This window comes from Electrophorus electricus, chromosome 3 (genome assembly GCF_013358815.1).
Source record: "Electrophorus electricus isolate fEleEle1 chromosome 3, fEleEle1.pri, whole genome shotgun sequence".
NCBI lineage: Eukaryota > Metazoa > Chordata > Actinopteri > Gymnotiformes > Gymnotidae > Electrophorus > Electrophorus electricus.
This window is the reverse complement of record NC_049537.1, coordinates 11,195,075-11,220,591: the sequence shown is the minus strand read 5'-3', so window position 1 is coordinate 11,220,591 and position 25,517 is coordinate 11,195,075. Positions and strand designations below refer to the sequence as shown.

The 25,517-nt window shown below is 39.4% G+C and overlaps 2 protein-coding genes across 2 annotated transcripts; one reads left to right on the top strand and one right to left on the bottom strand.

Annotated features, from left to right (window-relative positions):
- Positions 1–770: 770 nt before the first annotated feature.
- mov10a (Mov10 RISC complex RNA helicase a) lies at positions 771–14,263 on the top strand. Its single transcript, XM_035523992.1, is given in 27 exon segments — positions 771–970; positions 1,273–1,378; positions 1,546–1,739; positions 1,893–1,975; positions 1,978–2,042; positions 2,044–2,128; positions 2,436–2,503; positions 2,505–2,692; positions 3,562–3,702; positions 3,916–4,078; positions 4,206–4,357; positions 4,453–4,623; positions 4,773–4,920; positions 5,040–5,200; positions 5,358–5,453; positions 5,557–5,642; positions 5,716–5,814; positions 5,981–6,089; positions 8,810–8,927; positions 9,090–9,124; positions 9,126–9,276; positions 9,408–9,464; positions 9,573–9,698; positions 10,192–10,278; positions 11,076–11,164; positions 12,980–13,098; positions 13,419–14,263. Coding segments are annotated over 27 exon segments (3,153 nt in total). The 5' UTR covers positions 771–872; the 3' UTR covers positions 13,577–14,263.
- Positions 14,264–14,355: 92 nt separating this feature from the next.
- Positions 14,356–25,310, bottom strand: rhoca (ras homolog family member Ca). Its single transcript, XM_027019184.2, has 5 exons — positions 25,194–25,310; positions 20,094–20,251; positions 18,288–18,408; positions 17,248–17,378; positions 14,356–16,322 (listed from the first exon to the last, which is right to left on the bottom strand). Exons 2-5 carry the CDS (start codon positions 20,247–20,249, stop codon positions 16,149–16,151), a joined length of 582 nt encoding a protein of 193 aa, XP_026874985.1. The 5' UTR covers positions 20,250–20,251; positions 25,194–25,310; the 3' UTR covers positions 14,356–16,148.
- Between the last annotated feature and the right edge of the window lie 207 nt (positions 25,311–25,517).

The window sequence follows — 25,517 nt, the reverse complement described above, 5'->3', positions numbered from 1 at the left end:
TTGCATCACGGGAATATTACGAACAAGAATTGTATATTTTTTATATTTTCATTTAAATTTTACATTTATTACATTTGGACCATATATACAAATTATGCAACGTCATTATGCAAGCATGTTTCATTAACGTTTTATGTACCAGTATTACAGGCTGTCAAACCACAAAAACTAGTTATAGGGTTTAGGTAGTTGTTTCTGTATTCTCTCTTTTTCGAAGTAAATTATTTACTCTTAGGGGGGAAAACCTTGTGACTGTAATTGTGAAGGATTTGAAAAGCCTTTACCAGTATTTTAAATTCATGTTTCCTAAGGAAAATAGCGTCACCTACAGGTTCCAATGGATACATGCTTCCTTTTCAATTTTTTTCGATGTATCGCGCCTATTTCCTTTTCGGAAATAAGGAAGCATAACATGTACATAAACGATTACCCTTCCCTTTCTTAATCAGGAATACGACGAATCTATCCAACTTATTGTATATCATTGAGCAATGTCAAGGGAGCAAGACTGCGTTGGCTAAGCGCTTATGTAACGTCAACTACATTAAGGGAGTATCTCTAAATACTAGTGTAGTAAAATGAATAAATAAAAATACAGGCCTTTTGGGCTTTTAGCCATTTTACATAGGCATTGCAATACACAAAATAATCCACAACTGACAAATTTAGTACATATCTCCTCTTTTATGTCGCGTTTGTCTTAGTTTTCGTTTTCTTTCCTCCAATATAACTTGTCCACACCTCATCAGGGTTCGTCATTTATTCCACCTTATGTGAGGTGGTCAGTGTCCTAAACTGAATCAGCTAGCTACTTCGACCAAATAACAGTCACGCGTTTATCTGACGGACAATGCCTTCACTGAGAGCAGCCTATGAAGTTGGACTTGATTTCTTGGGAGTTTTTGCGGGAAAGAAAATCGAAAACAGACAAAAAAGAGCTTCAGGATATTTACTATTTGGAGTTTAAAAGGTTCACAGCTAGCTAAAACATTTTGAAACGTTCATATATGCTATGCAGTGGTCTTATAAACACATTTAAGTTAACTATATTTGTAGTGTATCTTGTAATTAAAGAAATAAAATAAATGATATTGCTGCGTGTCTCAGTAGTTATGCGTGCAGCAGATGTATGGCTAATAGCTTGTAATAAGTATTCTGGGTTTGCAATTATGTTGTGTGTGTGTGTGTGTGTGTGTGTCATGATAACTAATGAAAGTGTGACTTATAGCTGTGCACAATCGACCTTTTTAATTAGTTTGCTCTATTTCATAGGGAAGGAACCAGAGAGCCACATTTTTCGAAGTTGATTTACGCCTTAGAACATTTCAACAAAGCCAGTATAAGGCATGGAAAAGTTATCTTGCATGCCAAACCTCAGGTATGTCTCTCTCCTCCACTCTCGCTCAGGTATGTCTCTCTCCTCCACTCTCCCTCAGGTATGTCTCCTCCACTCAATCTCTCTCTCTCTCCCTCACACACACTCACACACACACACTCACTCACTCACTCACTCACTCACTCACTCTACTCTGCAAATCTTCAAAGGTGCATGTGTACTACTGTGATCAGTGGAGATCTGTGTCACAGCCAAAGTCAAGCTGCGAAACTGATAATGGAGTCCCCAGAGCTCCAGATCCTGACTCAGCATCTTCTTGCTTCACTCCTCCCACTCTCAATCCAGTCCTCACTCCAAAGAGAAGACTGGCTAAAGAAATCCTCCAGATGCTTAGGGTAAACAGGTGAGCTTCTGAACCAGTCCCTGTCATAGTGATGTGACCCTACTAAGCTCATGTGTAAGAAAGGTGCTGGCCTTTCTTAACCAAAGGAACTATCAGTGTTTTCATTTGTATTGTTCATCCGAAACTTGTCTTGTCGTTTCTTGTTCTTTGCAGAGCTGATCTTATCTCTGACAAGGGAGGCATAGAGATCACATCAGTCCCTAAGAGCAACAATGGTAAGCTTGCTTTCAACATTGAGACAGAGCGTATGTGGTGAAGTTCCTCAGCATCAACAGTGGGCAGAGCTGCGTTCACTTCACTTTCTTACATAGCACTGCATAGGATGTGTTGCTTCAGTCTAGTGGATGAAAGGAGAGTGACCAGGGTTTGCCCTTTGCTCCTCTGTCCAGGTGAGGAGAAGCACTGTGAACAGTCTCATCCCTGACCAATGACATATTAAGATGAAAGTAAGAAGATCAGGTATTTGATTAACATGATATTTTTTGTATTCGTACATGTTACATATACCTGTCTGTAGAAAGGCATTGTTTACTCATGTAGCTTTTCTCTTTTCTTTCCCCCCTACATTACACCTCTATTAACAATGTATACATGTTTTATTTACTCACATGCAAGGGTGGAAACCATTTGTTTCATGCATTAAAACATAAATGAGTCCCTTTTTTATCTTGATGAAAATCTGTTGACTTCCTACAGATGAGAGCTACGAGGTGGAGGTGCATTACAGTGTTCACCATTACGGCCACTTCCCAGCCACCATGTACTTTTGAGTTCTGTCCTGAGTCAGAGTCCCCAAGCCCATCCAAGCCCTTTTGTATTGTGAGGGAACTAGAGGCAGTGGTCTGGACCCAGCTGGCTATGGAGCTGGGCCCAGAGAGCCCCTACAGACCTAGGCAGGACGGGCAGTACAGGCCTGAGGACAGAGTGCTGTAGGAGGGAGTGCTACCTGGGAGGTAAGTGTGCTGGAACACAGGGCTACATGCTCATGCCATTTCATCAAATACGAAAACGATAATAAGCTTCTACCTTGGTGTTGAACCTAAATAACGTTTTACATTTTTCTCTTGTGACTGGAGCTCGAGTACATTTTGAGAGGCAATGTGTAATTTTTAGTCTCAGGATTTGCTCATGCTTATGTCATTACACTACACGCTCACAAAGATGTGCTTCTACCTTTTATTATTATTGCTGTTAACATCATTAGTATGAGCTGCAGCCTATATGTGCATTCATACGTATATTTAGTCATTTTATTCATGATCATCCAGGAGGGTATGAATTCCCCTGTGAGTCTGGTTCCAGTCAAAGTTTTTTCCTCATTTCTGTATCAGGGAGTTTTTCTTTGTCACTGTCAACTTTGGCTTTCTCATTGGGGATTTAGGGAGAGTTTGGAATTGCATTCACATCTACATTCTACACTTGATTCAGTAAAGCTGCTTTGCAACAATTTATTTTATTAATATAATAATATATAGAGTTATATTTCAGAAGAATTCTTTAAACTGGTCACAGCAGTCTGGCATGAACAATGCCCATGACCTTTTAGGGACCTGTAGCAATTTCTGCTCTGTGTACAGATGTACACAGTTATAAGTTCTTACCATTTCTTACCAGTGGTATACACTGTCCCTTTTGCGTTAAACAGTATCAGTGTCTATACAGGAGCCTATATATAAACACAAAAAATTGTTGCTGGCAATGTAAATGAAATGTTGCAAACTCCATCAGTAAGCACTTATGTTCACTTGTTTTAAAAAAGGATGTATTTGTAGACTATCTAGAACAGAGTTTGCATTGTTATTTCTTTGTTTGTTCTCTGTAGCTGTGTGGCACATGTTCTGAAGCAGGTGGTGAAGCTAAAGGAGTACAGCTACCCTGCTTGCCTGAAGGACTTGGCCAAATACCAGCTTGCTGACACAGAAAAGTTTTCACCTGCAGCCAAACTGCAGCTCCTCAGAGTGAGGTGAGCTCCTGCGTTCAGGACCAGTGCCTGTTTGACATCTCTTCTGATTAGGCTTGTTCAGAGTTTCTAAGTCCATAGTGTCTTGAACTACTTCGGCACGTCTTAGTACATGTACATCCTAAATGGGTCATATGACCACAGAACTCATTTTTGTTCATGCATACAAGAAGCCTGAGTGGGTGCACTAACAATGATGTACATGCATGTTCGCAGAGATGTGTTGGGGACTCTGGAGTGTGTAAAGCAGTATGCTGAGCGATTCTACCTCCTCTTGCACCTATAGGAGATTCAGATGGAAGTAGATATAAAGAAGTATGATCTGTATGGACAGACCATGACACGAGACAAGGCCAACAAAAAGCTGCTTGTGCTACAGGCATGTGAGTTCTCTTAATTTATTTCCTGCCCAAAAAAAGCTGTAGTAAGTAATATAAGTGGGACGTTAGCTTGAAACATGGGATGAGCTGTGAAATGTGCTTCTCAGCCGCTGCTTTTTGTCACAGGTGCTGGGAGTGGCAGAGAACAGGCCATCTGTGCTGCAAGGCGACCACCTGAACGTGTGTATGTCAGAAGACAAGGCCCAGCCTGTTACCATGTACAAAGGTTATGTCCATCGCGTAGAGCTGGAAAGTGTCAAGTTAGGCTTCACTAAGAAGTAAGAGAGACCCCAGGAGTGATTACCTAATGATTCTTTATTCAGCTCCATCTCAAAGTACTGAAACTGATTTTCTCCTCCATTGCATTGGGCAGGCTTGTACAGAGCTTCATCTCCAATATGATGTTCGATGTGGAGTTCAGCATAAATCGATTTCCTCTCCGACACCAGCATCGAGCTGTGGAGCTGGTTACCCAGCACAGGCTGGCCAATGTGCTGTTCCCAAGCGACAATGGAGTCAAGCACACAGCACCACCCCCACTTAGGTGTTCACACACACACACTCAGTAAACTGAAATACAACAATCCATTCTTCTCTGACAGCCAATACATATATTTGTTACTTAATATGTTCTTACTTATGTTGTTACTTAATATTGTGACTTGGGGTGCTTTTATTTGTGGTACTACGCAGGATGTTCAACCAAGATGTGGAGAGCAACCCTGAGCAGAACGCTGCTGTGCGGCACATCCTGTGTGGCACGTCTAAGCCAGCCCCATACCTGATCTTCGGCCCACCTGGCACGGGCAAAACCGTCACGCTAGTAGAGGCGATAAAACAGGCAACTACTCTCTCCCTTTCTCTCATATATATGTGTGTGTCTTTGCTTGCACAGCTGATATTTTAGCTCAGTTCTAAATATCCTATTTCACTGGAAACCGTGTGTGTGCACTTTTTTAGGTGAATAAGTCTGTTGCTGGAGCCCATGTCCTGGCCTGTGCTCCCTCTAACAGTGCCTGTGATCTGCTGTGTGAAAGGTTGCTGGGATATGTGGATGCTCGCTGCCTCCGTCACCTCTATGCCAGCAGTAGAGACCATTGCACTGTGACCAAAAACTACTGGTAAGCTGCATATCCTTTGCATAACAAGTGCATCTTTGTTCAGTTTATATTCAAATACTCCTGCAAAGCTACAGTGAGAAGCATTTTGCTTGCACTGCTGATGAAGGATCTCTGTCCAAAATGTACATTTTATGTCTGACTCTTTCCAGATATGCAGCAACTGGGATGAAAGTCAGGATGGCTTCATCCTACCCTCTAAGGAAATACTGATGGACTACACAGTCATTGTGGTCACACTGATCACTGCAGGAAGGTGCAGGGCTTTCTGCTAGACTTGGCTCGCTTTACTGTTACACATCATTCACTCTAGAACATTCTGTCCTCATTGATAGCAAGTTTGTGTTTGTGGTCCTCAGGCTCATGACTGGAGGCCATTTCACGCATATCTTTATAGATGAGGCAGGACAAGCCATGGAACCCGAACGCGTCGTCGCAATCGCGCGTAGGGAACATGCACATAGGTTTAGAAATGCCAGACGATAGCTTTTCTGACTCCTCAGGTGTTTCTTTCTCAGGTCTTCTCCATCCTGAGAAAGGCCAACTGGTTTTGGCTGGAGACCCTGAGCAGCTTGGACCTGTCCTCAGATCTCCACTGACACTGCAACATGGCCTGGGTAACCACTCCTCCTGAGTAATGGGTAGATAGCATGAGTCCAGTACTTCACAGAACAAGCAAGTCTCAACAGAATACCTTAGAGTTTTGGGGCCTGGAGCCCAGGCTTCATAGTCAGTCATGCATTATTTTTAATGATATTGTTCATATCCACTGCTGTGAAACAGGACTGTGGCTGCTGGAGAGGCTGATGAAGCAAAACCCACTCTATCAGAAAATCCAAGATAGCTGGGGTTTTGACAGCTGCTTTGTCACCAAGCTGCTGCGTAACTACAGGTATTCTTTCCTTGTTTGCTCCTCCAGGTCAAAGATAACTCGAGCTTGTTGGTCTCATTCATCATCCTAGATACGAATAAATTTCATTGCGAATCAAACATGTTTACACAAGAAATATAGTTTTTCATGAAATGTTTTTGGGAATCAGGTCAGAAACATTTGTAGCATCTAAATGTAATGTAAATGTAGCATACAATATGTCCTAAGCACAGAGATAAAAGGCAGGGTGACCATACATCCTCTATTCACCAGATATGTCCTCTTTTTTTGTTAACAAGGAAAGATGCATATGTAAATTTCACCAAGAGTGCAAACACTGCGTGTGCATGGTTCTCTATGGTCATGCTGTTATGAATATGTAATCCTTTGACAGCTACAACAGTCAGTTCAAAAGTTATTAGCACCAAAAAGGTGAATACAAACAGTAAAAACTAACTTTACCATGGTATCTTCTACCTGAATACATTAGGTTTCCTTATGACACATGACCTTTGGAACAATCTAGCTGGTCTTCCAAATACAATTGGGTTCACTCAGTACTCCGTCCTTGATGTGGCCAAGGGCCTGAGGGAACTCATGATTCTTTTATTCTCCAGCATGGCTCTGGGATGGAAGTTGGCAAATGGGGCAGTTACAGATAGATGTTAATTGGTATGTAAATTAGAATACACTCTAATCAAATGCAGTAAAATAAAAGTAGACTATTAACAATGGCAATGTATGCAAGTAATTTAGATGAGTGATAATACATATTTTCTTGTTTAGTGGATGAGGGATAGCCATTAAAGCTTTGGTTAATGAACCCCTTAGAAGGTCCTCAAACGGCTCAAGAGAGGTGCTGAAATGAAGCACACTGACGGGCATGCAGAGTAATCGAGCACACTGTTGCCATGCTAAAGTCGTTGGCTATGCCTCAATACAGCTGGAGGAAAATTACTTTATCATCCTACAAAGGTCTGCCATATAATACTGGCCCGTCATGTTTTGCATAATCTAGCCATAAAACATAGTAAAAAAAAAAAAAACCAAACAAAAAACAAACAAACAAACAAAACATACCCGAGGCCATACTACCTGGCAAACATATGCCATGACTAGTTCTTTTTTCCACACTTGCAAAGACTGTGACATTTTGTAACGGTGAGCGGTAAGGAGGTGGATGCGTGTGCGGAGAAGAGCGAGATTTATTAGGGGCAAACAAGGGCTAGGACTAACAAACCAAAAGCACTCCAAACGGGGGAAGCAGGCTATAACAAAGAAGCTAGGAAAAAACACACAGAGATAAGGAAAAATAAAGGGCTAGAATCACAAAACAGGCTAATAAACAAAGGCTTCGAAATACAGACGGCCTTTCACAAACCTCCAGACATGCATCCAAACAACGAACTGTAAAAACACAGGCCGCCAGACAGGGTTTAAATACATGAACTTAACAAGGCTAGAAACGAGGTACAGGTGAAAGTAATGATGGGCGTGGAAAACCAAACGAGGGACGGAGAAAACAAAACTAAGGAATGGAACAAAAATAATACATACGACAGGGAAACCATGGAACATGGAAGCTAGGCGGGACCAATCGTGACACATTTGCTGTAAACTCAATCTTATGTCCTTTAGCTTTGTTGCAATGTCCTCCATAAGTGTTATGCGCTGGCCCTGCTTCTCCCAACATGGCATCTGTAAGAATGTTTGTGAAACAGTGGGCGCCCAGAGAGGCTGAAGGGTGTGTTGGTGTGGAACTGTTGGCAGGCTCCTGATGTACCAATATTTGCTCTGAATCTAAAATTTAAAAAAGGAAATCCTCCCCCAGTGATGTGCATGAAGTCCATACGTTAGTGTATGTTGTTTTTTTTTTTTTTAACATTTAAAACATCTACCAAACGGAGTCCATACGTTAGTGTAACATTTAGTAGGAGCAGCTTGGTGTTAAAAACATTACCTTCTGAGCTTGAGAAGGAGGGTGGCAAATGTTTTGGTGCTTTTTGTTCCTGTTACTAATAACATCGGGTTTTACCAAGATCGAAGTTTCCCCACTGATGGCACGAACACACTGATCAACTTTCAAACGCTGTATTTTGACCTCTAGTAGCAATCACTAGCAATTAGCAGCAATTCTTTTTTTGACTCCATTTTAATATCAGACCATTTTCCTTTGACCTCCATTATTTTTTTCTATATTGATGACACAGTATTAAGTTAATCTCTTTTTTCCTCAGAAACAATTTTTGGCCTTTTCAGGTGTTGTGACTAGATATAGTACTGAATAAAAATTTATCCTTGTCATGAACCTGAAACAAAATAACAAATTTCTGCCTTGGAGAAATTCTTTTTCTTTTAGCATTTAGATTTAATTCTGGCATTTTCATCTTATACATGCATTGAAATAAATGTACTTGTAAATCAGCATTATCAGTAACACACATGTACATTTCTGAGTGACATTTACCAGCATCTGTATGTGAATGTGAAGGAAATGCCCGCTCCTGAAATATTTGTAAACACGGTAATGACTTTTTTAGTTTAGCATGGTCCATGAAAACCTTTACACTATCTTTACTTCAATGTAAATACCACATTGACTTTTAGTTCACATTGGTCAACAAAAACATTTACACGTCTGCTACATTAACGATTGGCGTAAATGTTTTATTTCTTTCTCTGATGAATGAGGCCCAGTGTGTGCTCTCTCTCATCTCTCTCACTCACTCACCTCTTGGTAGGTCTCACCCTGCCATCCTTAAGGTCCCTAACGAGTTCTTCTGTGACAGTGAGCTACACGTGTTTGCAGAGCAGATGAAACGAGAGGCCCTTTGCCAGTGGGAGTACCTTCCTAAGCGGGTAACTCAGTCTAACAATGAGTAACTTTACTGCTTTTTACAGGAGAAAACCAAAAGTGGGTTGTTGTGTTTTTTCTGCTTCTGTGAGTGGGGAGGCATATGTTGGCTGCTGTGTGGGGTGCTTGATAGTACCTTGAACTGGTAAGGTTGTGTTCGTGACCAGGGCTTCCCAGTCATATTCCACGGAGTGATGGGAAAAGAGAGAGGTGAACAGTCCATCCTTCTTCAATGTAAGCGAGATTGAGGTACTTGTCAGCTATCTCAATAAGATAATGGAAACTCAGGGAAAGAAGAGCCTTCCAAAACTCGGTGCCGATGACATTGGGATCATTGCCCCCTACAGGAAACAAGTAAGACTACTTATGGATCCCATGAGCATATACGTATGTACATGAGTGGATAGGTCTTCACATGAAATGGAGCTTAATCTCTATTTGTGATTGCAAGTTCATAAATAAGAATTGTATTTACTTCACGTAAGGTGGAAAAAATACAGAAGGCTCTAAAAAGAGAATTAGACCTGTGGAAAGGCATCAAGGTTAGTCAGAGCTCTTCTGCTTCAAAAATAGCATTTATTTCCTTTAAATGTTAAATGCAACATTTATATAAGAAACTCATAAGATGTTGGGTGTTCCTTGTGTCTCAGGTAGGCTCAGTGGAGGAGTTCCAAGGGCAGGAGAAAACAGTGATCATGGTATCTACAGTCAGAAACAGCATGAGCTATATTAAGTTGCAGCAAGACTTTAACATTGGCTTCCTCACAAATGAAAAGGTATGCCTCATTTTGCACTGTGCTGCCAAGTACTAATCCAAAATTGTTTTTAGTAAAAGACATATTCACACAATGTAATCAAGACTAGTAGTAAACTGCTTTTATCCTATCGGGACATACCTCACCATACTTCCTGTGTTGGAAGTATGTCTGATGTGTAGTATCTCAGCATCCCCTTGCATAAGTCTGTTAGGAAACTGTTTCTCAGTCCAGTCCATGGAACCTCAATACATATCTTTGCTTTACACTGCCTCCTAGCATGGCTGAACCAGGCCAATAAAGGAATACTCTGACCAATAAAGAAATTCTCCATTCAACCATACGTTACCATATATGTAATGTAGGGTGGAGTTATTTTTGACAGGTTTTCCTGTAGTTAAACACAAAATATAATGGAATGTTGTTCAAGAAGCCTTGCAATACCTGTACTTAGGTTTCTATTATCTGTTTCTACTTAACAGGTTTTTCTGTTTTTTTTTTTTTCTAAGGATAGCTACATGCATTGAATGGTTCCTTTAAGAACACTGATTACCTGATGCCTGTACCGTCACTGAAGTTACAGAAAAATGTGGAAGATCTGGTGGGTCCTGGGGACTCTGATGAGAAACAATGTTAGGAGTCTGATACCTGTATAACACACCTGTACCTTTAGTTATGACTATCACAAAGAAAACTATTTTTAAAATAGAAAAATACCTCTGTACTACACCATGAGCAAATTTAACAGTTAAGTCTTAACACTCTTCAGTTCAATACACTTCAGTTCCATTCATAAATATAGGAAATTAAATAAAACATTCTCTTGGTCCTCATATCACTGAACAAGACCTTTTAATGCCTCTGTATTCCAACCAAAGAGTTATGATTGCTGTTTTTGTCATGATCATTGATCATTTATTTGTTTTTGCTATTGGTGTCCCATTTATTTAAATAATATGTAAATAAAACCATTAACTATAATATATTCATGATAATTTGGTTTAGATCAACAGGTAAAAACATTTCACCGTAGAATTTGATTTTATTAAAATTTTAATAAAGCCCTCATTGTGGAGGGTTTGATAGGGTTCAGTTCATGTTAATAATTTAAAACAGATTAGACACAGAGGTCACTTTGTCAGAATAACAAATTTAAAAAAACATACTTTTGTTACTTCTACTTGTTTTGATTTCTGCTGACTGGTTTTGCTGGGTTGGTCTGATGTTGGAAAGCTGGTTATAGACCAGTAAAAAAGGTGAACTTGCCATCCAGAATACCAATTTTACTCTTTTTTCTGTTTGATTTGAATCATTTACTGAAGTGGGCTAGTGTTTGTAGTGTAAGACGAGGGCTAGGACTGAGCCTTTTAATGAACTAAATGCTGACTTTTCTCACAGAGGCTTAATGTAGCCATGACCCGTGCAAAAGCCCTGCTCATTGTGGTGGGAAACCCTGTCATCCTGAACAAGAATCCCACATGGCCTAGGTAGGATATGTCAGTTAAACTCTGAGAATAAATGTTGGCAGCGCATATTAAAAAAAAAAAAAAAAAAAAAAAAAGATTCATATAACTTTATATATGTAAGAAAACCAGTGTATCATGAAATGATTTAAATATAGGATTGCTTTTGTGCAAAAAACATTCCATAATATAATACAAAAATAACCCAATTGTATGATTTGTCTGGTACAGTTATGTGCAAAATAAGCAAACTAAGAAAAAGCTTAATCCTCATAATAGCATTTATTTCCATATACACAAAGGCACTGGGAGCACTGCACATTCAATTCCAAATGAAAACATGAACGAAATATAAATTTTTAAACTGAAAATGAAAAAAAAGGGCTGTTGAAAAAAAAATAGCAGTGTCTTCATTTTCATTTACAAACTCAGATATTTACAGTATAAACAAAGTTGTTTACAGATTTACTTTTTATGTTAATCACTGAACTAATATTTAGTTGTATAACCTTTATTTCTGATAACTGCTTTACATCTGTGTGGCATGGAGTCAACTAACATCTGACTCCTGCAAACAGATATTCTAGCCCAAGATGACTGGACTACATTCCACAGTTCTTCTGCATTCTTGGGTTTTGCATCAAAAACAGCATTTTTGATGTCACTCAATAAATTCTCAATCATATTGAGGTCTGGGGTTTGGGCTGGCCATTTCATAACATCAATCTTGTTGGTCTAGAACCAGGATGTTGCCTGCTTGCTGGTGTGTTTGGGGTCATGCTCCTGCTGAAAACACCCATTTCAAAGGCATTTCTTCTTCAGCATAAGACAACATGACCTCTTTCAGTATTTTGATATATTCAAACTGGTCCATGGTGCCTGGTATACAATAAATTGATCTGACTCCAAAGTATGAGAAACATCCCCAAACCATTATGCTTGCACCTCCATGTTTTATAGTCTTCACAGTGTACTGTGGCTTGAACTCAGTGTTTATGGGTCATCTCACAAACTGTCTGTGGCCTTTAGACCCAATAAGAACAACCTTGCTCTCATGTGTCCATAGAATGTTGCGCCACTTCTCTTTAGGCCAGTCAGTGTGTTCTTTGGCAAACTGTAACATTTTCAACACGTCTTTTTTTACGAGGGTTTCTTGCAAATAGTTTGGCTTCACGTAGGCATCTTCTGATTGTTGCAGTACTAACAGGTAACTGAAGATCATCTTTGATTTCCCTGGAGCTGATCATTGGATGCTTCTTTGCCATTCTTGTTATTCTATGATCTACACAGATGGTGGTATTTCCTATCCTACCACGTGTTTCAGGTTTTGTTTGCCATTTTAAAGCATTTGAAATAATTTTAGCTGAGCAGCCAATTATTTTATGCACTTCTTTATGTTTTCCCCTCTCCAATCAACTTCTTGATCAAAGTTCTTTCTCCTTCGGTAAAATGTCTGGAACGACCCTTTTTACTCACTGAGAAAGGGCTAAAATCAGCAGGTACAGCAAGTACATTTGCTGCCCTCCTTCTTTAAATAAGGGCCATAATTGACACCTGTTTCTTCATAGAATGGGTGACCTCACTAATTGAACTCCACACTGCTTTTAATTTGAACATTACACCCAATTAGCAGCATGCTTTCATGACTTGATTCTGTTGGTTGCCCATTACTCGGCTACACCTAGTCATGAATTTTTTCCCCGTGTTGTATTATCTATTCTGCCAAAATCAGTAATTAAATACATTAGTGATGTTAGCCTGCTATTATTTTGCACATAACTATATATTGGCATGGTAGAGATGCTGGAAGAGATCTGCAAACATAACTGTGTGTGTCAGGTTCATTGGTTACTGTGAACAAGAGCAGGGCTACACTGGCTTTGATTACAAGGATGCTGAAAGGGAGGAGGATGTGGTGACCCGGCTGGCATCCCTAAAAATCCACACTGCTGCTGATGGTATGACATGGATTTCACACACTATTCACCTACTGTTCTTTTGCTCAATGTTCCATGCAGTATAAAGATAATAGATGATTGCAGTGATGATTAATAAGAACACAGTATTAACACCTCTGACAAGGGAATGTTTGTATGGCATTTGTCTCTTGGCAAAGATACTAGAAGATGATTGAAGTGATGAGTTACCATAATGCAAAACCATAACGTTTAAACTAGTGTACATTTTTATATGTTTAGTGTACATTGTTAAGAAGTAGCTCTACAGGCTTACAGATGTGTAAATAACATCTCAGTAAAGTATTTGTAATTATGTGCAGAAATAGAAGAGAGTGCCCTTCAGCAGCATGTGGAGGGTGGAGGAGTGAAGACTGACCCTCCTGTAGACCAACATACAATTACGCCCTCAATCATGTGGGCAGTGAGACACTGGGAACAGTACAAATCCAGTGCAGGGGACAGCATTTGTTCACTGTAGCACTTTTTCATAGTAAACTCAGCACAAAGAAACAAGCTGGTGTTAATCATGCTCTTAATACTAAAATGACTAACAAGGCTATACATTTCACATTGTGTTGATGTTAGAAAATGTCCATGCTTTTAGTTTAAAAATCTTTAAATATTGAAACAGTGGTACTTATTTTCCCATAGTTCCCTTAGTGTCCTTACAGAATGGATCATTACCTCAAGATTTCAGGAAATGTTTTTTCAGTATAACTGGCTTTGTAACAGCTAAAGGGAGAAGTGTATTATTCAACTTCCTGTTGATTAACACTATATCGTATTACAGTGGAGCTAAAGAAAGCTGGTCAATGTTTACATTTCGTTCAAAAGGATTATGGGGCCCTATGTTATAAAGCCTCTGTAATGGCCCATCAAAGAAATGACAATTTATAACTTGAGGTAAAAATAGTGAAGACTGAATTTTATTTTGCTGTTATGTTCCTTACCCAACCAACACCACTGTATTCATTACTTTTATCTAATTTAATATTTTATTGGTATTGAGCAAATAAAGGCAGTAAAATAACTTTTATTTAAAAAAATTATTCTCCATGTTTTAGAGTTTATCATTCAACTTTATGTAATACAATTTCTGGAAACATGAAAACATGCTACAAAGTCAATTTGGTCTAAACCCCCCCCCCCCCCCCCCCCCCCAAAAAAAAACAAACAAAACAAACAAACAAAAAAAACCCAACAACAACAACACCATGGGTCAGCTTCACTTCATTTAAATGTTCACTGGAATATTACTTCTGCTTTCAAATAATTATTACAATGAGCACTCATAGAAATCTGGATTTGTAGATCATTTCAAATTCAATACTTCCAAAAAAACCAAGAAAAACTTTCAAATACGCTTGTTGAGAGAGAGAGAGAGAGCGAGAGAGAGAGAGAGAGAGAATTGTTGCTGTAGTAACCAGGAATTTGCTCATTCAGGCATGCTAATGGATTGTACCAACCACTGGCTCTGCTGCAAACAAAAAGGACCCCGGGGGGGACAAGACGGATGTTGAAGAAAAACAAAGGAAAACCATTCTTCAGATTTATGTTATTTGTGATTATGGGGTCTTTTAAGTGTCAAAAGATTCTCGTGTGTAATGTCCTATTCTTGACTTGGCATTAGACATTACATCCTTGCCAATTTTTAATTCAAAGCGTGAGCGTCACCACTAATGCTATCAAATTACCCCATAGCATTAGCTCCTTATTGCTGTCTATGTGGTTAGACTGCACTACTTGTATCCCTTAACCTTCTGAAGTGGAGATATTATTAAAAATAACAATAATAAAGCTTTTACTACCAGTAACAAAAAGACGAAGCAGCAAAAAGTTCATTTTTGAACCCTGGAGCTACAAGTTTAAGTCTTTCATTAACTACCACTTCCCACCAGCAGGGGGCAGTAGTGTAAACTGTAAATGTGTGATCTCTTTAAAAGGTGCATAGGCAAATCATGAGTCAATGCACAAATCAGTAACATTATGTTGCATGAACAGATTTTTACACAAACACCAACAGGGCTATTGGCATGCAGCACAAAGCACTGATCATGCTGAACACACAATAGTGGACATCATTTCCAACACTACGTTCATTAGTTTACCTAATTTAACTACGGTCAACTCTAAAGTGAAGGCACGCAAGTCAACAGTGACAGTGTGCAGGGGGACACTACACACTAATGAAAAACCCCAAAATGTCCAAACATCTGTCGTGCGTTTGTGTTTGGATGCGTTTTGATACTTAGCATAAAAAATGTACAGCCAACTGTCTATATGTGGCAACCACGGGGCTCTTCTGCTTGTTTGACTATGTCGCATCATTTGCAACTTTTTTGCCTACGAGTGGAATTACAATATAGTACAACATGATACCTACAGCTCATATTATTTAAAACCCATATAGTTTCTACGTATACAATAACTGCTGTACGTTTTGCTCTGAACGCATGTATTCATGCCTGTATATCATCTGTCACCAATTAAATAGGAAAGATCCACAAAGGAGCCAACTGACACAGAAATATAAATAACAAAATCTAATTAGCATGAAGAGATGTCAGTATTCAAGAGGAGCTCCAAACTTGTGCTGTGCAAAATCCATTCAAATCTGCAGAAAACTATCACAAAGGCACCAATTCCATTAACAGGAATTAACAGTGCTTTGTTAATTCCTTGAATAATGTCAGTGAAATTCAAATGAAAAATAAGTCATGCCACATCTAAGACATAATGACTATCATCAGGGCAATGACTAAAGACATATAGTTAATGTGAATGCATAAAACACATTTATCATCATTTAGCTCATACTCAGGTGAAAATCTGACTTAAACACAGAAGACCTACTCTGCTACAGGCAAAGAAAAATCAAGGCATATTTTGTTTTAACCCGCATAACATTCCCATCTTAGTCCTTTTGATGCATAATGTGATATACAGTACAGTACATAGATACCAGTTGGTTAGAATTTGGGTGGTCTTTCCTTGTCAATTGAATGCTATATATAAATTTGTGGAAACTTCTGAAATACTTCAGAAATGTCTCACAAGACTGAGCATCCATTCCTCTTCTTCCTCTTCCGGACTTGCAACGCTGCTCTAGTGGCCAATTCAAACACTTCCCTCACACCCTCCTTGGTCTTGGCTGAGCACTCCAGGTAGCCAAAAGCGCCAATACGGTTAGCCATGTCCCGGCCCTCCTCTGGTTTAACAGGCTCCTGCAATGAGACAACACCAGGCACTGGTGAGACCTAAACATTTATGAATTCAGTATGGTTTGGTTTGCAGTGAATGGTGCCAATTCTTTATCATACCAAAGGGCTGGTTTCTTAGAGACAAACTAGGTTCATTATAAAAATGTATTTCAAGTATTTTATGCCAATTGAGAATGTGGTGAATAACTAGCTTTTAATGTAGCAAAGTTTTGGAAGTAGCTGCTGTACACCCTATACATTTTTTCACTAGAGTTTTTTTCAGTAGTAGAACATCTAGACTGTGAGTATACTTTTCTCAAGAAAAGTAGATTTATCAAATTGATCAAATTGCCCTATTGTTCACAGATTTGTGAACCCAGTGAGAAGCTGTGTAGGAGCTGTAAGTTATTAGTGCAAAGTAGTGAAAGGCCCAATTACAAATTATGGGAAATAATTTTTTATAAAGACATGAGTTGAAAAATTATTTTATTACAATTATTTTTTAATCCGTATGTTTGGTGCAACTACCTCCATAAGGAAGCAATTCCAGAATCCATATACCACACAGAACATAGATCATGAGTCATAATTACTGATGTCATGTACATGGCCTTGATTTTTATTATTCAGTCCAGTGTTCACTGAAGTATATAAATTCTTTGCTGTTTTTTTCCCATTCATGGAATAGGCATAGTCTGTGTCCAGCACCAGAGGTCAAACCTGAGCAGATGCCCACAGTAAACACTACACACATCACACAGCAGTGCAGATACAGATAGCACCAGCCACTCGCTCTGTCTGGCATGCAGCCAGTAGTTAGAGTGCAATATGTGCTTGACTGATGATGATGATGATGTTCATGCCTCACAGAGCGACAGTAATGCAATCCTCTAAGTGCTTTTTAATGGGCCTCCTTTAGCAGTGCTGCAGGCTTTGGAGAGGGAGATACCTGCTTCATCTTGGCCAACTCTCTCCGCGTGTGCTCATCATTCCGCAGGTCCTTCTTATTCCCCACCAAGATGATGGGAACATTGGGACAGAAATGCTTAACCTCTGGCGTCCACTTCTCTGGAATATTCTCTGCAGAAAAGGAGACACACACAAATAAATACTAAGCAAAAGAGAATTAGGCTCACGTTCATTAAGACCCTAATTCAGTGTCTCATTACTAGCTCATTACTAGACATCATTAAATTAATATTATAGCATGAATAAGTTCATAATGTTCATTGTCACACCACTGCTGTAAAGAGTTGTTTCCTACAAGTGAAAGAGAACTTTACCATTTCTATGACCATTTCTACAGGCACTTGGTATGAAGCCAGGCATCATCATGAATCTATTGTTAAAAAAGGACTAAATAATTCTAGAAGTTTTCCTTATTTCTACAGGTTACAGAGCCAAATTAAAGCATAGCTCTATTGTGCAGTCAGTCACTTTAGAGTTTAATTCTAACTTGTCAAATTCTATTATTCACATTTAAACAGCCTCAAAACTGTCAACAAAGGGCAAGCATCTTGAAGGTTGTGAGAATTTGTAGTTACCTTTTATATATTTCACATATGCGTAATTTTACATATTGGTTTCCTGGAACAGTTATCAGGGCTATGATGACTCAATAAAGCAAGTCAAAGTTGAAACTTCCTGCTATTCACACAGCAAGGGAGAAAAAGACAAGGATGTTCCTCAGATAAGAGTGACAAAATCCTTATTTAGGTGCTCCATGTTGCTTCTGTTATGAACTTTTTTTAAAATCAGCACACAAAAATAGCCTACATATGATTCAGGGACCTCAGCATTTCCTACCATTGAGGAAATTCTGTTTCGTCAAGCAAAACCAAAAACAAGAAAAAGAAAACAAAACCTTACATAGTGACTCAGGAGAAAAAAAAAACAAAAAACAAAAACCCCACACACACACTCAACAACAGAATGGAGACTGATGGCTTTGCTAGTTGATTATGAGATGGAATGTGGAAATAAGCATACCTAAACTGTCAGGGCTGTCGACAGAGAAACACATGAGGATGACGTCTGTGTCTGGGTAGGAGAGTGGTCTCAAACGGTCATAGTCTTCCTGGCCTGCTGTGTCCCACAGTGCCAGCTCCACCTGCCAGTGAAAAGTGAGGACATCAAAGTGAAGTCCCACCAAACAGCAGAATAAAGGCTTGAAAAATGTATTACATATTCATATTAAAACATTTTCAACTTAAGAATGGCTAATTTGAATTGCAATAGTGTTATTTTTTCCTATATAGTATATTATTTTAGACAGACATACATAAGCCCACAAATGCACACGCACACATACAGTGGTGTTTAATAATGTACTATACAGAGTAAAATTTACACAGACATACACCCACCCAGACACAACACACAGAATGCTGAACCAGAGTGAGACTAACCCATCTCTACACAATCTTCAGCTGACCATGTATGACTACTAAACAGAAGGTGCAGAAACAGACCTTTCTATCCTATTTGAGAAAATGCCTTAAAAATGGTCTTTTTATACATTGAGCCGGTTATGTGAGACTGGCACATGTGATTTAGGAGTGCTTTCATAAACTATACTTCCTCTCTTGTTCTGCACCTGAATTGGATAAATGGGCAATTAGAAAGAATCAAACCCAATCTCTTCTGCTCTCTTGTGGGTCAAAGCTTAGCAGGAGCACTAAGGGATTTTACCCTGCAAAGTTGAGTCATGCTTTGGGATGGGGCAGTGTGGCTGGCCTGGGGGCAGCATCTAGCATCCAGATCCTAATCTTAAATCACAAAATGGAAAAAGGCCAAACCGCAGACGTGGCCTTGTTGAGCCGAGAAAATTAGGATGGTGAGTGGATTATTAAATCATGGATGTGTACAGACACACTCACACACAGGCAGCTTCTCTGGTTCATATATGCTTGGGCTTTAGGAAAGAAAAAAGGGCAGAAAAACAAAAAAGGAGCTATTTTTAGATCTTAGCTGTGCCCACAGAATGGAGGAAGAGTATACAATGTTTCCCTTGGGCCAGAGGGATTTAAGATGAGCTCAGGGTCTGTTTAGGAAGCTTCTAGATTTTATGTAAGCTTGCCCCCAAGCAGGTTAGATTTATTTATTTTTATTTTTTTGTGAAGCATAACCTTACATGGAGAAGAGGTGAAATCACTGATAGTCAGTCAGTCAGTCAGTCAGTCATTCTCTTTACCTAGTTCCTACATTTATTGTACAAAAGAAACAGCACACAACACATAGCACATACCCCCACCCACCCCCCAGTTCTCATATATACACATGCACACGCAGGAAGTGAAGTGACCTGAGTATTGGCCCATAAGGGCCAGTGGGAGGGGAAACATCCATGCTCCCAGGTCAAAGCCAGGAAACAAGCAAGTACAGCCATTTCCTGTTATGACCTTTTGCTGTCTGGCCCTAGTAGTGGTCACTGTCAGACTGGTATTATCAGCTAGTGCCCATTAACAGTAGAACACTTCTGACTAACCACCGGATGTCACTCATTCCACAACAGTGACCATTGCTGGGAATTTTAGATATTGTCTGGGAAATTCAGCTGTCTGGTGATATACACATTGTCACTTAGATCATAACCTCTACTAAATTTGTTACATAAGACAAAAAAAAAAAAAAAGGGGGGGGGGGCATAAGTCAAAGCATACGATGTGCCATCCACATTAAATCAGTGAACCTGATTTAAACAACCAAACACTGAAAATGTGAAACTTCAGTCGGTGAAACAAAAGCTCAAAAAACATTTCACCTTCAAGGTGAAAGATAGGAATCCATACTAACCTGTTTGGCGTCCACCTCAATGTCTGCGATGTAGTTCTCGAACACGGTGGGAACGTAGACTTCGGGAAATTGGTCTTTACTAAACACTATAAGAAGGCACGTCTTTCCGCATGCTCCATCTCCCACTATCACCAACTTTTTCCTTATGGCTGCCATGCCTGGAGTTGATAAGTGGGATGTGTTACAGGTTTGTTATGCTGTCTCTACTGACACATTATTTACACTCTTGATTAACAGCAGGTCATTGGAACTGGAATGATCAAGCTTTTAATTTTCAAAATGAAGGCCATCACATAGAACAACTATTTTTTAAAAATCCATAGTTTTAGTGTGGGGGGCTATAATTCCATATTGCTTAAGGAAAAATGGTTCTCACAAAACAGGCGTTAGCAGCTGGAATACCTCCTATCTGAAGCACACTTCAGGTTTTTACAGATTTTTAGCGAGGGGACACACAAGATCACCAAATACAAGGAATACAGTCTGCAAGAGAATGTACTGTCAAACTGAAAAGAACTGCTACAGGCCGTTGTATTGTGTCAGACCCCACAAGAACCACTTGATAATTGGATAAATCATCAGAATTTGTTGAAAAACATTAAAGCAATGCTAAAGCTAAAAGCATAATACCTCAAAAATTAATAAAATAAAGCAAGAAAATGTTATTTGAACCAAAAACAACAGCGTAAACTAGGTATCCCCTAGTAGCGACATTTAGTCATAGGCTACTCACCTGGAATATGGGCCCACTTTTCTTAAAGCTTTATACTGTTAGATGTGTCTCATTTTGCCTGTTGGGAAGTGCTTTCAAGGTGCTACCATACAACTGATCATTGTGATATGATGTTTTTTGGAACCTGGTCCCCCATTTTTTGAAATAAATAAATAAAATCAATCACCAATAAGGTGCATAAGACAATAAAAGTTAAGCTTTACACAATCCCAAAATGTTAGTTAGATACTATGTAGTATAACACACAAGCCACCACAGAGGATGTGAGGGGTTAAGTTTCACACACTATTTAACAGTAACCCTTTGACAAAGAGCCTTTATACTCATTGCAACAAAGAAGCCATCACAAACTGAAAAGATCTTTTACAATAAAATGGTGTCTCTTGAAACAAATAAAAATTCACTAACGCCCTTTGCTTATGGGACTACAAAAGTGTGCTACACAATATTCTGCAGTGATAGCATACACAGTGGATGAATATACACCAGCATTTCTCATGCATAAAAGCATGACACCACCAAGGTTCCATTTGCCTTCACCTGGGACCATTTTCACAGCCTGCCTGCCACAATCTTCGTATGAGAGTGTAAAAGAGGGATTTGCAGCATAAATGATAATGAGGATCAGTACAGCTGTCTGCAAGACATCAGCTCCTGTAGAAATCAAGCATGCACGGGCGCGCACACACACACACACACACACACTGTGCTGAGAACATTAAAAATAACTTCTGTTCAGTGTGATCCTCTGTTCTCCTGAGCCATGAATGCCACCTCACACAAAGCTCCTTCCACTTTTGCTTTTGCTTCCAGAAAGTGACAAAGTAATAGAGACCTTCCACAGCCAATAAATGGAGAGAGGGAACCACGGCTTCACTACGGGCCGTCAGTAGAGAATTTTGTATAGATTTTAAATTGACAGAACTTAACTGGATACAGTTTAAATCCACAGGAATTCAGTTAATGGCCTAGATGTGTGTGACATCAATGGTTTAGATAAAAAAATTTAAAAACACCACTAAACTCAAGGAGGTCTAGACCTAAAAGCCAACAGCAGTGGTTTGAGAGTTCTTTAGAGGGTTCTTTGGAGAACTCTTGAATGACGAAAAACTCATTCAACTCATGTGCACAAAACAACAACACAAGCCACTACAAGTCAGTGGCTGAGCAGCAGTAAGACTGTATGACTGCACAGCAGAAGACAGGGGGGGAAAAAAATTAAAAACTTTGCTCCTTTTTACTTACTTGATATATAAAAAAAGCAGAATGTGAATGATTGTGAATGATCTGTCTTGAATTTGTGTCTTTGCTTGCAGTATCAGATGATGATCTGTCTTATGGTCTGCGTTAAGGGCCCAGACAAATCCATCATGTAGGAAAACCAAGGCTGGCAGAGGGCCTACGCAGAACACTTTTTTCATACTCATAACAAGACAATGCAACTTGGCAAATAACAAAGCTAAAGCTCAAAAGGCTGGAGTCCTGTCATTTCCCTGATGCCAAAAATGGGTACAGTAACTGGAAATTCATTAGACACTGTTCAAACACACATGTCAAACTTTTTGTTTGAGTCATTCCAAATGTTTCACTTCTGTTTGGAACTGACAAGAGAAGCCCACAAGAGAGTGAGACTGAGCCAGTTATTCTGGTTTAGGAAGCAAATATAATAATTTTCCAAAGCACCAGCAAGTAGGTAACCAGTAAATTACTACTTCTGTATTTGTAAAATGCAATCCGCACATAGTATAGAAAGTTTTTCACCCAGTTTAATAGTTTTTTACTCCCAATCTTTAAAAACAAAACCTATCCCAAACATAATTTTTACTTTCTGAACATTACCAATTTTTACTTTCTGAACCCTAACTATATACTTCTGACAACAACTGTACCAACATTTATAGTCCCCATACATTGCTAATCTCAATCTCAACTCAGCATTAACTCAAAGGACTGTTCTGGTAACAATGTGAGATTTTCTACAGTGGTTTGCTTTTAGCTGAAATCACTGACCCAGGTTTCCCAAAGCATAAGGGCTGCCAGGATATACAGCATAAAAATTAAGCAACCAGATATTTGTTTACTAAAACATGTATGAAACAAGGATCATCATCATTATTAGATAGTGTAACAATTTGACAACTTGCATGATTTAACAAGAGTATCAGAGAGAAAGTCTTATGGTCAGTTTCCAGCCAATTTCCACTTAAGTCATTAAAAAGTTGGTGATTCTTAGACAGATGAAGACATTTGTTGACACCATGCTTTCTTGCATCTGCCACAGATGTGAGATATGACAGGAAGAGGGTGGCAGTCTGGAACATGAAGCTCTAGGCCAGATAGAATTCCTTTATTTGTCATATATACATATACACGCATACAGTACAATGAAATGCTTCTTTCCGCATATTCACATGGTCAGCCATTGTACAGTGCCCCTGGAGCTGAGTCGGTAAAGAGCCTTGCTCATGTGCTCCAGGATATGAACCCACCACCTTCCAACTGATAGCCCAAAGTCCTACTCTCTAAAGAAATAAACAGAAAGTGACAGTGAAAGGGGAGAGCTACTCAGATCTCAAGCAATTGAACAACAATTATGTGCAGAGTACGGACATCGCACCCTCGTCACTGTTCCGATGTTCCTTCAGACTGAGCATCTGACGTCACCATTCCCCACAGCTGGGTGAGGGTGCAAGAACAATATATACATTTGTTTGATCACAATGTTTCCACATTAGGTGCTGTGTATTTGATTACCTTGCCTGTAATGATACCATGAAGTCTGCCATACCAAGACCATTATTGGTCAAGAAAGAATACCAGACCTTGTGAGGGAGAATGCTTGTATGCTGTGATTACAACTGTCTATTTGATTATGAGGAATTCACAAGGCTCAATTGCTAAAGAAGCTTGATATTTTCACTACTCTGCATGTTTGGGGATGGGAAAGTGGATGAACAGTGGCGCTGACAGTCTGACAAAAGCTGTGACTTTAATTAAAGCAGAGCAAGTCACAAAGCAGCTCAAGATTCTGTTGGAAAACCACTGAAGGTATTAAGTGCAGAATGAAATTTGGCTGATATGTTTAGGCAAACCTCTGCCAAACTGCATTTTGTGTGTGTGTGTGGGGGGGGGGGGGGGCATGGGTATTTTCAGAAATATTTTGAAAATGGCAAAAGTCCAAAACGTAATGACCAATCATGTGTAGGATTTTATATTTCTATATCTTTAAGGACCTGTTGAGCCGAAATACTGTTTCCCATGAAAGACATTTTCACAACTGCTTATAGGAAGACACTGCCCTGTAATGAAGCAACGTAAGTTCTAGGACTTTTGGCTCGGAGTACAGTGTTGACAAATCTACATTTATTAACATGTTAACATAGTTAAAAAGTGCCTGAAACGAGCTAAAAGTAAACAAGTGACATTATCTGCAAATCTAGCTTTTAAACAGCTCCCGCAATGTTTTAGACTTATTACTTTGAAAGTTGACCTAGTTTACTGTCTTGAAAGGGCTCTTATCCTGACTCATTAAACTATGGTTTGTTTACTTTATCCGTGTCTCTTCATGGATTAAAAACAACATTTTCAGTTCTCGTCTCTGCCGACGCTTCATAATGACCCAAAAACATGTTAATGTCTCCCTGCTGACAAATCTTTACTTTGTAGTTAAATAAAACGTATGGCTGTCTTTAGAGTAACCCAACGCTACGGAACTGTGGTTGTTCTTGTACCTAACCTAGCTAACTAGTTATTTCAGGCGAACCTAACAACGCCCCAAGACTGCGACAAAAGTGGACCACGTTTTGTCATAAACAAATATTTGTTACCTATAATTTGTGATGGAGGGCCAGCTACCCGATGCGAAAGTTTTGTTTTTTTTACTCGAACCACCACCCGCAGTAACGCCCTGCTTGCTAACTAGCTACCTTACTAAAGGTCAATCCGTTGCGTTAAGAATAATCAAAATGAAAATTCCGACATCACCCATTTGAAGCGATGAACCCTAAACTACCAGAATTACCCATGTTAAGTTATTTTTCTAGCGTTGCCTCACCCTGCGGATTACGCGAAGAGATTGCAGGAACTGTAGCTAGGAATTAACAGGTGGTCTACATAACCACGAAAAGCAGAAAACGCAAATATTTTTTACTTTTGTCATTAACAAATAATCACTATAGTAAAACGAGAGTTAAAGGTAAAGCTACCTACACTACACACTTTCTAGTCTTTTTGATTGACAGACCAGACTTTCAGGTCACGAGCCACCACCTACTTTCACACACCATCGCCTTAAAACTTGTTTCTAACAAACAGTCCTATTTTGACATATCATAACTGGCCGTTTAAACAAAACATGGGAACAATACCTTATTTCGTTTCGTGGCGTTCTCGTCCACTGCTTAATCTCTACGTTGTGGTGAAGTTTCGGCGCAATGAACCCCGGATATATTGCGAAGAAACGTAGCTGACAAACATTGGATCCGCCCACATTAGAGAAAAACACTTAGCGATAGTGAGTCTAAACCTCCATTGGCTGAGGAGGCGGTTCTGCCGTTAAGATTATTTAGGTACGTCCCCCCCACCGCCGATAATAATGACATCATTCCTACAATAGGGGCAGTGTGGATAAGCAGGAGATGAGGGTGGTTGCGTAGCTCTGTACATTGAAAAGAAATTAAGTTATCTACATA

Excerpts from the sequence above, each read along its gene's own strand:
- rhoca (XM_027019184.2), bottom strand. The coding sequence starts at position 20,249 with ATGGCAGCCATAAGGAAAAAGTTGGTGATAGTGGGAGATGGAGCATGC. Across the intron at positions 17,379-18,287 it reads CGACAGCCCTGACAGTTTAG|AGAATATTCCAGAGAAGTGG; the intron begins GTATGCTTATTT and ends CCTTTTCTGCAG. Across the intron at positions 16,323-17,247 it reads AGTTGGCCAAGATGAAGCAG|GAGCCTGTTAAACCAGAGGA; the intron begins GTATCTCCCTCT and ends GTCTCATTGCAG.